We start from the raw sequence: 12,577 nt of genomic DNA, 5'->3' as shown, positions 1-12,577 counted from the left end.
GATAATCCAGCCGATAAAATTACACGTGGTGTTAAAGTGAGTGATCTTGTAGTAAATCACGTGTGGTGGCATGGACCTCCATGGCTTCATCAAGATGAAATAAATTGGCCTAAAGTGAACAAGCATTGTAACATAGTAGATAGTGTTGAAGAAAGAGTTGTGACTCAAGTTACTAGCAGTGTTCAACCTTTACAACCTGTGTTAAAAATAGAAAACTTTAGTGACTTAGGTAAACTTTTAAGAGTAACGCCATATGTATTTAGATTCATTAATAATTTAAAGTCACAGAATAGAGTGATTGGTCCTGTGACCAAAAATGAAATATGTAATGCTATGTGTTATTGGATTATCTTATCACAAGGTGAGTATTTTTTTGAAGAGTTGAATGGTGTTAAATGTAAAAAACCATTGTCTCATAATTCCAAATTGTTTGGGTTAAATCCAGTAATGGATGAAAAGGGTTGTTTAAGAGTTGGAAGTAGATTAGTGAAATCATCATTAGATGTCGATGAAATTCAGCCTATAATATTACCAAATAATTATTTTTCTTGTTTAATTATTTTGAATTGTCATGAAAAGGTACTTCATAGTGGTGTAAATGAAACTTTAGTGCAAGTAAGAGGGAAATTTTGGATTTTAAAAGCTAGACGTTTTGTAAAATCTGTGTTACATGATTGTAGATTTTGTAAAAAATATAATGCTAAAGCTGGACACGAGATATCGGCTCCTCTTCCAGCTGACCGAGTGGAGAAAGCTCAACCATTTGAGGTAAGTGGCATAGATTTCGCTGGCCCTTTGTATTTAAAGGATGGTACAAAAGTGTATATTTCATTGTTTACCTGTGCAGTGACTCGAGGAGTCCATTTAAAATTGTTATCAAATTTAAGTGCAGAGTGTTTCATTCAAGCCTTACGTAGATTTTTTGCAGGTAGGGGTATTTGTAGAGTTATATATTCTGATAATGCTAAAACCTTTAAGACTGCTGATCGTGAATTAAAATACTTGTATAAATTATGTAAAGATGAAAAGGTTCTAAATTTCCTTGGTAAAAATGGGTTTGAATGGAAATTTATTGTAGAAGGTGCTCCTTGGTGGGGCGGATTCTGGGAACGTTAGGTAAGATCTGTAAAAACGTGTTTAAAACGTATCTTGGGTAAAGCTTTTTTATATTATGAAGAACTGTATACTGTCTTAGTTGAAGTTGAAGCTGTTATTAATTCTAGACCTATAACTTATGTATACAATGAACCAAATGAACCTGATCCTCTTTCACCATCTCATTTTATAACTGGATCTAGATTAACTGTTTTACCTTCACCTGAATCTAAACTAGAATCTACAAGATCTCACAGTTGATTAAAAGATGGAAGCATAGGCAATTAATATTAGAGCATTTTTGGAAAAGGTTTTATAAAGAATATTTGTTAGAATTAAGATTAGTCATGTTTTCAAAAAACTCCAAAGAATTCTCCCGTGTTTAAAATTAATGATGTTGTACTTGTACGAGAAGATAATGTGAAACGCTGTAACTGGAAGATAGGTAGGATTAAGGAATTATTTAACGGAAGAGATGATAGAATTAGATCTTGTGAGATTCAGTTAGATAAGGGTGTTGTTAGAAGACCAATTGAAAGATTTTATAATCTTGAAGTTCAATAAAATTGATGCATCCGTTTACGGATGCATGGGGGGGGAGTGTTAAGTTTAGGATTGTGTATCCATAGATCGCCAATAGATGGCGCTAGTGTTTGTTTGTAAAAAGAAACTGTGATGTCAATTATGTATATGTATCAGTTAGTTTTTGGTGTTCGTGAATAAATGTTTTGTGGAAGAACGCTCCTCTGTTTATTACTTTAACTGCGATCCAGTCTGATTTATTAGAGATTTACACATATTTTGTTTAGCGTTAAAGTCCACAGCGATTATCTTATTCCTAGTCGGAATCATCATGTCTTGTTTCAGCTCCTGGAGTGCAGTGACAATATCATGTGAAGGAGGGAAATACACGCTGGTGATGGCAATCTGACCATAAGGCCATTCCAGTTGTACAGTAACTGTGTAATCTCCTTTATGTATTAGCAGAGGCGTGAGTGGACCATTGTAGACGATGGCTGCTTCACTGCCTACGGAATGATAAGTTTTGAAGTTGCTGAATCCTGTGATCCTGTTGTTAATGTAATGAAACACTTGTAGTGCGGCTAGATGTACATTGTTTTCTAGAATAACCTGTGCTGTATGGACAGTTGCGGCTTGGCTGCGTTGCAAGTTGCCTTGAAGAAATGCAAAACCATGAACTGTTCTTGGATATGCAATAGCCTGCTGTTCATCTACCACTGCGCCGTTGTTTTCATTCTGAACAGTTCTGCCTTGTAGGCTTGACATTGTCTTGCACTAGACGGGTATGTGGTGTTGAAGCTAGTGTCTTTGGATTTATTGTGAGTTGCCCAATTGACGCAGTGTGGAGTCTTAGCTTTGCAGTTATCCTGGCAATGAGCTTGTCCACAGTTTACGGAGGTCAACGCTGCTTTACAAGAATGACTCAAGTGTCCAAGCCGCTGACAATTAAAACACCTTGCAACTTGAAAGTATTTTCTCAACGCACAAGAGCTAAATCCTATAAGAATTCTTCTAAGGTCCTGAATATCCTCGTACAGATTCTACTGTAGGTCGACGATCCAAGTGAGGCCGATAGTTGTGCGAATAGGATTTCTTGGATGTATTTGTTCTTCACTTGCTGAGGGCACCAAGCTCGCAAAAGCCTCACGTATGTCGTCTGCTGTCTCCGTAAACTGCGGATGTGGGGATACCAAAGACGATTATTGTGGACTTCCTGAAAAACGGCTCTCTGAGCGTGACTGCTGCTGAGAGTGAGGGCTTTTCCTCAATCGCTTTTCTGAGTGTTTCTATATTTTGTATGTGGCTGCACCTAATTAAAAGTTCGTTAGAGCGTGTGGGCGGCACTTCTTCAACAGTAATGCCCAGTTCCCTGGCGCTAAGTTCAGTTAAGTTCAGTTGTGATCTGACTTGTTCTGGAGTTCTGTCTGTTTCTTTTGTTTTTAATAGGAGGACGTGGTCTGATAATTGTTTGTTAAGTTGCGCATTTCGTGTTTTTCTCTTTCTCTTTTTGACTTCGGTAAATGGGGTTTCTTCTGTTTCCGTCTGTTCTGGAAGGTCTTCTGGTGAGGCCGGAGCTGTTAAAGAACGATTATCATTCACGTTAAGTTGCTGTTGCAGTAGCTGAATTTTTCCTTTCAGACTTGCACAGTACACTTCTTGTTCTGCAAAAGTATTGCGGATAGAGGTAATTAATGTACCAAGCAGTTTTTTCTCGCTTATGCATTAAAAATGCTTGTTTGCATTAAAAATGAATGTATCTGGTCGCTAAGATGTCTCGATTCTGGAAGCTAATCAATTGATAGTAGTGGTACGCGTCTCAGCTGGAGGGGAAGCATTCAGATTAATCATAGCACCATCTAAGTTTGCTTCGGATTTTCGAGTTCGCGAGCTCATTCTAGTGACTAGCAATTATCTTGCATAAACAATACAAGTAGGTTAACTCAGCAAGTAGTATAATACAAGTAGGTATAACTCAGCATTAGGATGGTAATTGCGCAGAATTATATGCACCGTCGCACTCCTCTCAGTAGGGTACAGAGCCTCGACCGCCAGCCCCTTTAAATAAGCATATACAGGTAATCTTAGAATTAAACAGTTGGAAGTGTCTTAACTGAACACACTAAATACTAATAAAAAAATCGCATAATAAGTATGAGCTAATAGCTCAGAACAAAACATAGGGAGGGGATGCACAGCGTTAATAAATTATTAAACAGCTACATATAAGGTAACCCAATACAAAAAAAAAAAAAAAAAAAAAAAAAAAAAAAAAACAATTCATTCAATTATACAATGTACAAGGAAATGAGAGAAAACTACGGAGAACTGGGATGCACAATTTACACTCCGTTAACGTTATTTACACGAATATGTTTAAATTATGATGGGCAGTATATACTAGGAATATTCAAATAATACAGAAATTAAAATTATAATATCCCATAGGCACAATGTTTGAGAATTGAAATGTTTAATTTATGATGAGTTCAGCATATACTAGGCATATTCAAATAATACAGAAATTAAAATTATAATAACCGAAAAGCACAATATTTGAGAATTAAAATGTTTAAATTATGATGGGTGCAACATAAACTAAAAATATTCAAATAATACAGAAATTAAAATTATAATATCCGATAAGCACAATGTTTGAGAATTAAAATGAATATATAATGTAGAATAATACGAGACAAACGAGACCACTGAACGTACGTTGCGGAGTTATAGCAAATTTTACGACAGTGTAGATTTTAGCAGTGAGATATTTAACTGTGGCATGCAAGATGAAAACTCAAAAATGCTCCAATGTAATAAAACAATTTTAAAATCCTACCTTTTGATATTGTACATCTGTTCTCCTTCTCTTCATAAGAAGAGATATACAATCAACTATGGTTATAGTATACAATCAACTCATAGTATACAATCAACTATGAGATGAGGTTGACAAGGTAGTTGCAAGTGAGAAACAAACACTTGTTGTCGTCAGCGTCAGCTCAGTGGAAGAATCAAGGTTAGTCAACCGAAGTGTTATCGCGATCTACCGAAAGTGTTCCCGCGAGCTACTAGTACCTCGCGATCAACGGTTTGGCGATCGCTGCATTAGAAAAAAACTTTAGCATGTGTTTCAAGTTTAGTAACGTTGAAGGAAGCACGATTAATTAACAGACTGTTCATATTGATATTGGGAGAGGGAATCTCGCCTTGTTAACCCCAGCGAAATTGTCACATTTCCGGCTTAATTAGCCAAAAGCTCGTTTTTCTTTCTTTCTTTCTTTCTTTTCTTTTTTTTTTTTTTTCTTTTTTTTTTTTTTTTTTTTTCCATTTACTTGCTGCTAGTGACGTCAGGATAGCAGTCCCAAAGTCTTGTTATTTTGGTGGTGATGGCTTACAGCATGCCCGGCACATGTACTCGCCTAATAAGATATATTCGCTATATAAGATAAATATCTGAAATTAATTCTTGGAGAATTTATAACACATCTTATCAATAAGATTTGTCATACATTTGCAAAATAAAAGAGGGTTAAAATTTCGTGTCGAGGAACACGAAATGGAGGGAAGGGGAATCTATGATAGATAGCTAATTATGTTACGATTTTGACTACTGTGTAAAGGACATTAGGTTATTTCGAGGCCGGAGATATGAAAAATTAGCAAACGCCTAGGAATCGAACCACGGACCTCAGGAAAACCGGCCCACCGTGCAGAACCACTACAACACGAAGGTACGCTAGGAAAGCGAGAGAAATACCTTATACACTCCCATTTTTAAAGGGCGACTTAGGTTTTAGGGGACCCAATCGCCAAATCTTGGGTGGGGAGAAATCATCATCCAACACTCTTTTAGTTCGGGCGCCACCGTAGAGACATTAGATATTTTTTTGAAAGCAGGAAAGATGAAAAATTAGCAAATGCCTTCGCCCTGAATCGAACTACGGACATCTGGAATACCGGCCCAGCGTGCAGAACCACTACACCACGAAGGCATGCTAGGAAGGCGAGAGAAATACCTTATTACTTACTGTATTACAAAAAATTTCTATAAATTTTCTTCGGTTGGTGAACTAGATTTTCTTGAAAATTTTCATATTTACAAAAATGTATCTTCTTTAGTTAATAATATTAATTTAAATTCAGTCATCCCTAAAGCTTTCAGATTTCTCATAGCATAGCTTTGTTTCATTGCTTTTTTCCTTGATAAGTGGTAATATGATCGTATGCACGCTTTGCTTCACCATGAAAACGGTTTTCCCCCTTCCCATTTTACAGAAGTATTTTTGCTCCTGAAAAAGAGACCGACCGTTCTTGAAATAGATAGAGGTTTTCAAAAATCTATGAACGTAATTTTGCCTTTTCCCTTTTGTTTAGTTTTAAAAAAAGGAAGAAAGAAAGAAAGAGATTATCTTGATACAACATATTAAGTTTGCTATGGCTGAGACTGGGAGTCGGTAAGATCTACTTGAGAACGGAAATTATATTCTAGAAACAATCATAAGTTTCACATTAATGGCCTTTTTAATACGTTTTTGTTTTTCTGGCAAGGCTCACAAAGGCGATTGTACAGTTCAATATCATTCATTATGTATAAAGGTTTTGTAATTTGTTGAACATTCTTTCAACATTTTGTCACGTCCGTGTCCAGTACTCAAATAAGTTGTCATGAAATACGGAAACTAACTCAGCGTCCGTGACGTAATACTGTATAGTACCGATGCTTTCTTTAACAGGGTAAATGAATGTACTTTTGTTTTCCACAATCATCACATCCTAGCGATTAAGCAGCTACAATCCTGTGGTTCTTTCCTGTGGTTCTTTCTTAGCAGTCATTTTGGCCTTTTTACGTCATTTATTAACTTCTGGTACGTAGTTTCGGTTCTTCGAAACGAATCGGAAATGTTTTTCATTCTTTGCCGGTTTGTCATTTGGTATTCTATATAATGCCTAGGAAATGTGTGAAATATGAATCGTTTCAAATATTGCCGGCTAGTTTCAGGCATTATATACAATGCCTCGGCATTCTATAGAATGCCGGACTTCAAACTTTGCCGGTAACATATTCCCTATATTATTTATATTCCCTATATTATTATATTATCTCTTTGAAAATAATACATAGCTATAACATTTGGAGACAGCATCCTTTTATTTGAAAAACGACATGAAAGTGAAACGAACACAAAATTAGGACTGAGGCTAATACATTCAATTTTATCCTCAAATCACATACCGATTTTAAATACTAAATTTTTGTATTACCTCAAGATATATTTTTGAAAAAGTCTCTTCACAGCTTTAAGTTTATTATTATCACTTCCGGTTTATAAGTTGTAGCCAAAATCTAATATACGGTTACCATTGATATAAAAGTTTTGAACACTAAAATTGAAAAGTTTTGGATTATATTTTAATTCAGATTTTCTTCATAAATTTCACCGAATTTTTCCATAAATCAGCGAGAAAGGATTAACCCTCTACATGTACGCTGCATCTGATCCAAAGTCTTCTTAGCCACTCAGTTTTTTTCTTAAGCCCCTAGGAGAGTTAGCCCAGAAGAGCTTAGTTTCAAAACGAGATTTTGCGTTGAATCCTTATAAAATTCTGAATCAATTTTCAAATTGTTGTCACCAAATATTATCGCTTGTATTTAATTTAAAGAAATTAAATAATGAAGAATTTGCATGAAAGTATGCATGTTTTTCGCATTGTGAAAAAAGAACTGTACCTAGAAATATGAAATTCTGAATAACGTACCACCCGAATATGTACACCTGGAAAGCCCAAATTTTGACTTTCATATTTGTGTTATTGTTTAGTTTATATCTTTTACAACTTTAACGAATTTTTGATTAAAAAAACTTAGTAATTTCAAAGCGTGCAATGACAAACTGTGCGGGAAGAAAACATTTTTATCTCAAGCGCGCGAGTCTGTCCATGGGAAATTCTAAAGATATGCTGTTTTTAAATATTTTATTGTGTATTTCAGATTTTGTAACACTTCAACGAATTTTTGATTAACAAATTCAAAGCGAGCACTGACAACATTGTACGAAAAAAAAAATCATCTCCAGAACGCGAATTCTAAAGATAGGCTGTTTTAAAATATTTTTAACCAAAGAATCATTAGCCCAAATGCTCTCGAGGGCGGGAGAGAAGATGCTAAAAAAAAGAGGGCGGTAGCGTAGCAATAATAGTCGCAACCTCAGAAACAATATTGTTACGGATTTGGTATTTAAATAGCTAATGTTAGTTGAATTATAAATTAAATTGTTTTATTTTCCCTGCAGTGCAGCGCGTAACGAATATTAAAAGAAAGCTAGGCCGGAAAATTGAAAATACAAGAGCTCGTGCATTTAACATTTAATAAATATCTCTTTCGAGAAAGTTCCAGAAAGTTCTCGCGCGCGATTTAAAATCTTATAAAAGGAGGAAAACCTCTCAGTTCGGTGTGATTTTAGTTGGTTTGTTGTTGCTTTAAGAGTTTGGTTAGAAAACTGCTCTTGTTGACTGTAGCGAATTCGCTTTCTCTAGCTGTTTTGAATTACGTTCTCTTGAACATTTGAGTAGTTAAAAGATAACTACTGTGAGATATTGTTATACTGAACGAATATCTGAGGAAAATTAAGCATTTTTGTTGTGATAATAATAAATTTTGTTCATTTTTCATCGGACTTGTGCATTCAATTCAAACGAACCCGTACGCACGCAACAATATAAACGTACATGTGTTCTCTTCAGCCATTCTGCCTCTCGTCTTTGAAAAGTAATCCTAACGGATAAATGTCATCAAATAGGTAAGACCGATAATAGTCAAGGCTGATGAATTAGTCTATGCAATTTTTTTCTTCCCAACATTTCAATTCTTAAATATCTTTGAAGATTTTTGATTTATTTTTGTTCTATTTAAGTCAAATAAAAGTCTCTTATTTATTAAACAAAGATTTCCCACTTGCTTTTAACTTAATAAATGATTCTTTTTATAACTGCGTAAGGTAAATACGTTCTATGCCTTAGCTGAGTATTCGCAGGTTTAATGCATATAACTCAAGATGTTTATAATTGTTTACATACTGGCATATGTGTTTTTACTTATGCGTCGAAAAATAATTTGATAAGTAAGGGAAAGAGATCAGATTATTATTATTCACTTCCCACTTAGGAAGTATTCTCTGAAAGCTTAGAAAATTTTCATAATTTGTTTTAGTTTAAATTACAGTAAGTTATTTAATGATAAATTAAAAATGTTAGAATTATTTGAAACAAATATCAGTCTGAAAATGTAATACTATTTCGTTGTCAATATATTTGAATTACAAAATGTAACTAACTCAACGAAGGTCTTGCTGGTACTAAACTTTGCAGATGCAGGTGGCAGATTTAAGATAGAAAATAACTATAAGCTTGAATTTTCTTCTTTGAATTTAATCACTACTGTATGTTTTGAAAAATATTTAGAAGAAATTTCAAATTTCTTTAAAATATTTCTTATTTTGTTAAATAACAGTTTTCATTTTATTTAAGCGTGACTGTGAAGAATGAATGCATGACAATATCAACGATGCAAGACCAAGCCTTCTTATAAGAAAACGTTTGAGATATGATATCACAAAAGTTGATACCAGGCGACAAAGAGGAGTTCTATTAAAAAAGCGTGCTTTTAATTCTTTTTTTTTTTTTTTTTTTTTTTTTTTTTAAATTTTACAGTTAACTTCTCTATATTCAAAACTTTCGCCTAAAAGTAAGTACGAGTTTTAAAATTAAATGTTACGTATTTTTAATATAAAAAATAAATCAAAGGATTTAAAATACACTAATGTTAGATAGTTTCTTAAGTAAATCTGATTAAAAAATCATTGGTCACATTAGTTTGGAAATACACTGTCATTATTTAAAAACAAACACTGTCATTATTTAAAAACAAATGTACACAAAGGTTTCTGAAAGATTTCAATCATCACATAATTTTTATAATTTAAAGAAAGATAATTAATTTTCATCAATAATATCAATGAAATAAACAAATGTTATGCAATTTCTAAAGTTGAACATTTTCTGTTCCTGTAACTACAACAACAAAACTAGAATTTCTGTATAAACGTTTCAAATATTAATGATTCCGAGAAAATAAAATGAATGCACTTACTTATAATTTAATTTTCTCCGCAAATGCAGCTGATAGAAAAATAAGAGAAAAGCTCTAAAACTGGAAGTGTTCAGAGAAAATCAAGAAATGGTGCGGCATTTATCTGAACACTAAACTCTTTCTAACAGTCTGACAGCCCAGGCAACAGAAAGTTTCACTTTCAGTTGATAAATTTCAGTTTCGATTGATAAGACTGTGGCACTGCGTTTGGTCACAATGTTTCTGATAAAAAAAAGCATGTTTTCGCTTTTTTTATCTACGAACCGAAACTATTTCACATTCCGTTTGATTGACATGCACACTTATCAGGTAAGCGCAGGGGCGGACTAAGGGCTAGGCACGTGCCTATGGCCCGTAATTTTGGGGGCACGGAAATTAGTTTTTAATTTTTATTGTAAGGATCTTAAGTTTTACTAACGTTTATTTTATTTTAAATCTTTACTATCACTTCTTATTTTCTACTTCCGGCCAGAATTATAAGCGTTAAGGATTTTATGCAAAGTTTGTCTGGCGAACGCCAAGTATTTAAGTGTGGCCTTTTTGCCAAGCAGAAGAGAGGAAGCAGTGAGTTCGAAGCAGGCCGCTTACCTTAGAAGTTACGCAGTTGCTATTTGCCTTCCAGGCCAGAGGTTTTAATCCTCTTGATAAATTAAACGTATTGTAGTGTTCACAGTCTCTGGCTACATACGCTTCCTGTTATTATAAGGCCAATCTTACACGTGTATTATTCTAAAGTTAAATTAGAGTTTAGTTTTATTTTGATATCTTTTACGTTAGACCCCGAGTGGAGGGTCATTGTATTCCGAAGTACGGAAGTCATTGTATATAAAGAAAAATAAAGGGTTTTGTATACCCTTCGTCTGTATCCTGTCTACTTACTACAATTAGTGAACATAGCTTTAGTAAGCTCTCTGTTCTAGTCAGGTCATTGTATGTTTCCGAAGAAGGTTAGAAGAAACATTGAACCTGATATTATAATTAATTTATTTAACACGTCATATTCATAATTATTGCTGAAAATAATATAAAAACGTCATATTCATAATTATTGCTGAAAATAATATAAAAACGTCATAATTATTGCTGAAACGTATTCAAATTATGCCGAATCGTTGATTGATAAAGTCGACAAGTGTGGATGAGCGTTCCCGTGCTTATGCATCCACGCCCGCGAGTGTCGATGTATGTAAATACGATCGAGCCTCAGGTCTATCGAGCCTTTACTATACAAACGCGCGTTTAAAAAGTCAAACGTAGCTATTTAAAATCAGTATCTCCTGAACGTATTGCATCTTATGTGAGTTGTGACTGAAATTTGTGCAGTTAAGACTTAATTAAGTACATAGACTTAATCGCAAATACATTGTTTTGGATTCATAGTTAATACTTTCTGGAATTCCTAAAATAAAAATGTAAGTTTTTATAAAAGTATTACATTATTTCATTAAAATAATATATTGTTACGAATTTGGTATTTAAAAAGCTAATGTTAGTTCAATTACAAATTAAATGATTTCATTTCTCGCGCAGTGCAGCGCGTGACGAATATTAAAAGAAAGCTAAGCCGTAAAATTGAAATTACAAGAGCGCGTGCATTAAATAAATAAATATCTCTTTTTGATTTCGAGAAAGTACTGGAAAATTCTAGCGCGTGATTTTGAAATCTTATAAAAGGAGGAAAACATCTCAGTTTGTAGTGACTACCACTGTCCAATCCGTGTTTTACAGAAAGGATGAATTTGAATATTTTGTTTAGCTAATCTGTTGCACTTAGTTGTGCCATTTGTCTTCATTTAGATCGTGATATTAGTTTAATTATTCCAATCTAGATAACCTGTTTCAAAACTTGATAATTATTAATATTTCCAATATTTCTCATTGTACGCGTAAGCTGGTGACCACCCGCGTGACAGGTTCCTGCCTGTCACGCGGCTCCCTTACTCACCTACATTTCACAAAATTTGACAAGTTTCGCCTAGTTGGCGCGGCGTAAATCGCCTTAATTAAAAACTTAAGTACCAACGCCTTAGGGCAATTTACCAACAGAGACGGTTAAAGTAGCGGTTGGCTACTAATTGCCGCCTAGCCATTGACTCGATTTCGATTTCAGTTTGTAGTAGTTGCTTAGTTTGTTGTTGTTTAGAAAACTGCTCTTGTTGATTGTAGCGAATTCGCGGATTAGCGTTCTTTAGCTGTTTTTAATTGCGTTCTATTGGACATTTGAGTAGTTAAAAGATAACTACTGTGAGATATTGTAATACTGCATGATAATTTGAGAAAATTTAAGCATTTTTTTGTTGTGATAATAATAAATTTTTTTTTGTTCATTTTTCATCGGACTTGTGCATTCATTTCATAACGAACCCGTACGCACGCAACAATTTTTGGTGTCAGGAGTGGGGTTTGAATGCCAATAACAAGAGCGATGGAAGAGCAATTAAGGCAGTTAATATCAGCCTTTGCCTCATTTAAAGAAGAAATTAAAGAGGAAATGAAATTGGGCCAGGAATCCGTTAAGGAAGAAATGAAATTGGGCCAGGAATCCGTTAAGGAAGAAATGAAATTGGGCCAGGAATCCGTTAAGGAAGAAATGAAATTGGGCCAGGAATCCGTTAAGGACGAAATGAAAGCCGTTCAAGCTGGTCAAGAAGAAATGAAAAGAGAAATTACTTGCATAATAGAAAATAAATTTGAAGCTATGGAAGGCAGAATTGACGCAGTTGAAAATAAAGTTGGCCATATTGAAGAAAAAGTTTCTTCCGTAAAAGATCATATTGAAGAAAGAGTTTCTTCGGTGAAAGAAGAAATAGAAGA

The 12,577-nt window shown here is 34.3% G+C and overlaps 2 protein-coding genes across 11 annotated transcripts in view; both read right to left on the bottom strand.

Annotated features, from left to right (window-relative positions):
- LOC118190586 (uncharacterized) overlaps positions 1 to 12,577 on the bottom strand; it is a 228,101-nt gene that overhangs the window by 110,547 nt on the left and 104,977 nt on the right. The gene's annotated exons all lie outside the window — the stretch shown is intronic.
- LOC146995055 (uncharacterized) lies at positions 1,845 to 10,260 on the bottom strand. The gene is made up of 2 exons (XM_085825339.1): positions 9,764 to 10,260; positions 1,845 to 3,672 (listed from the first exon to the last, which is right to left on the bottom strand). The coding sequence occupies exon 2, from the start codon at positions 2,380 to 2,382 to the stop codon at positions 1,849 to 1,851; it is 534 nt and encodes a 177-aa protein (XP_085681465.1). The 5' UTR covers positions 2,383 to 3,672; positions 9,764 to 10,260; the 3' UTR covers positions 1,845 to 1,848.

Source organism: Stegodyphus dumicola, chromosome 10 (genome assembly GCF_044657685.1).
Source record: "Stegodyphus dumicola isolate Sdum_Otavi_A_Nest chromosome 10, ASM4465768v1".
Classification (NCBI taxonomy): domain Eukaryota; kingdom Metazoa; phylum Arthropoda; class Arachnida; order Araneae; family Eresidae; genus Stegodyphus; species Stegodyphus dumicola.
The sequence above is the reverse complement of the archived record's forward strand: the minus strand, read 5'-3'. Positions and strand labels throughout refer to the sequence as shown.

What these genes read in the sequence shown, in the direction of transcription:
- LOC146995055 (XM_085825339.1), bottom strand. Translation starts at nt 2,382, where the DNA reads ATGTCAAGCCTACAAGGCAGAACTGTTCAGAATGAAAACAACGGCGCA.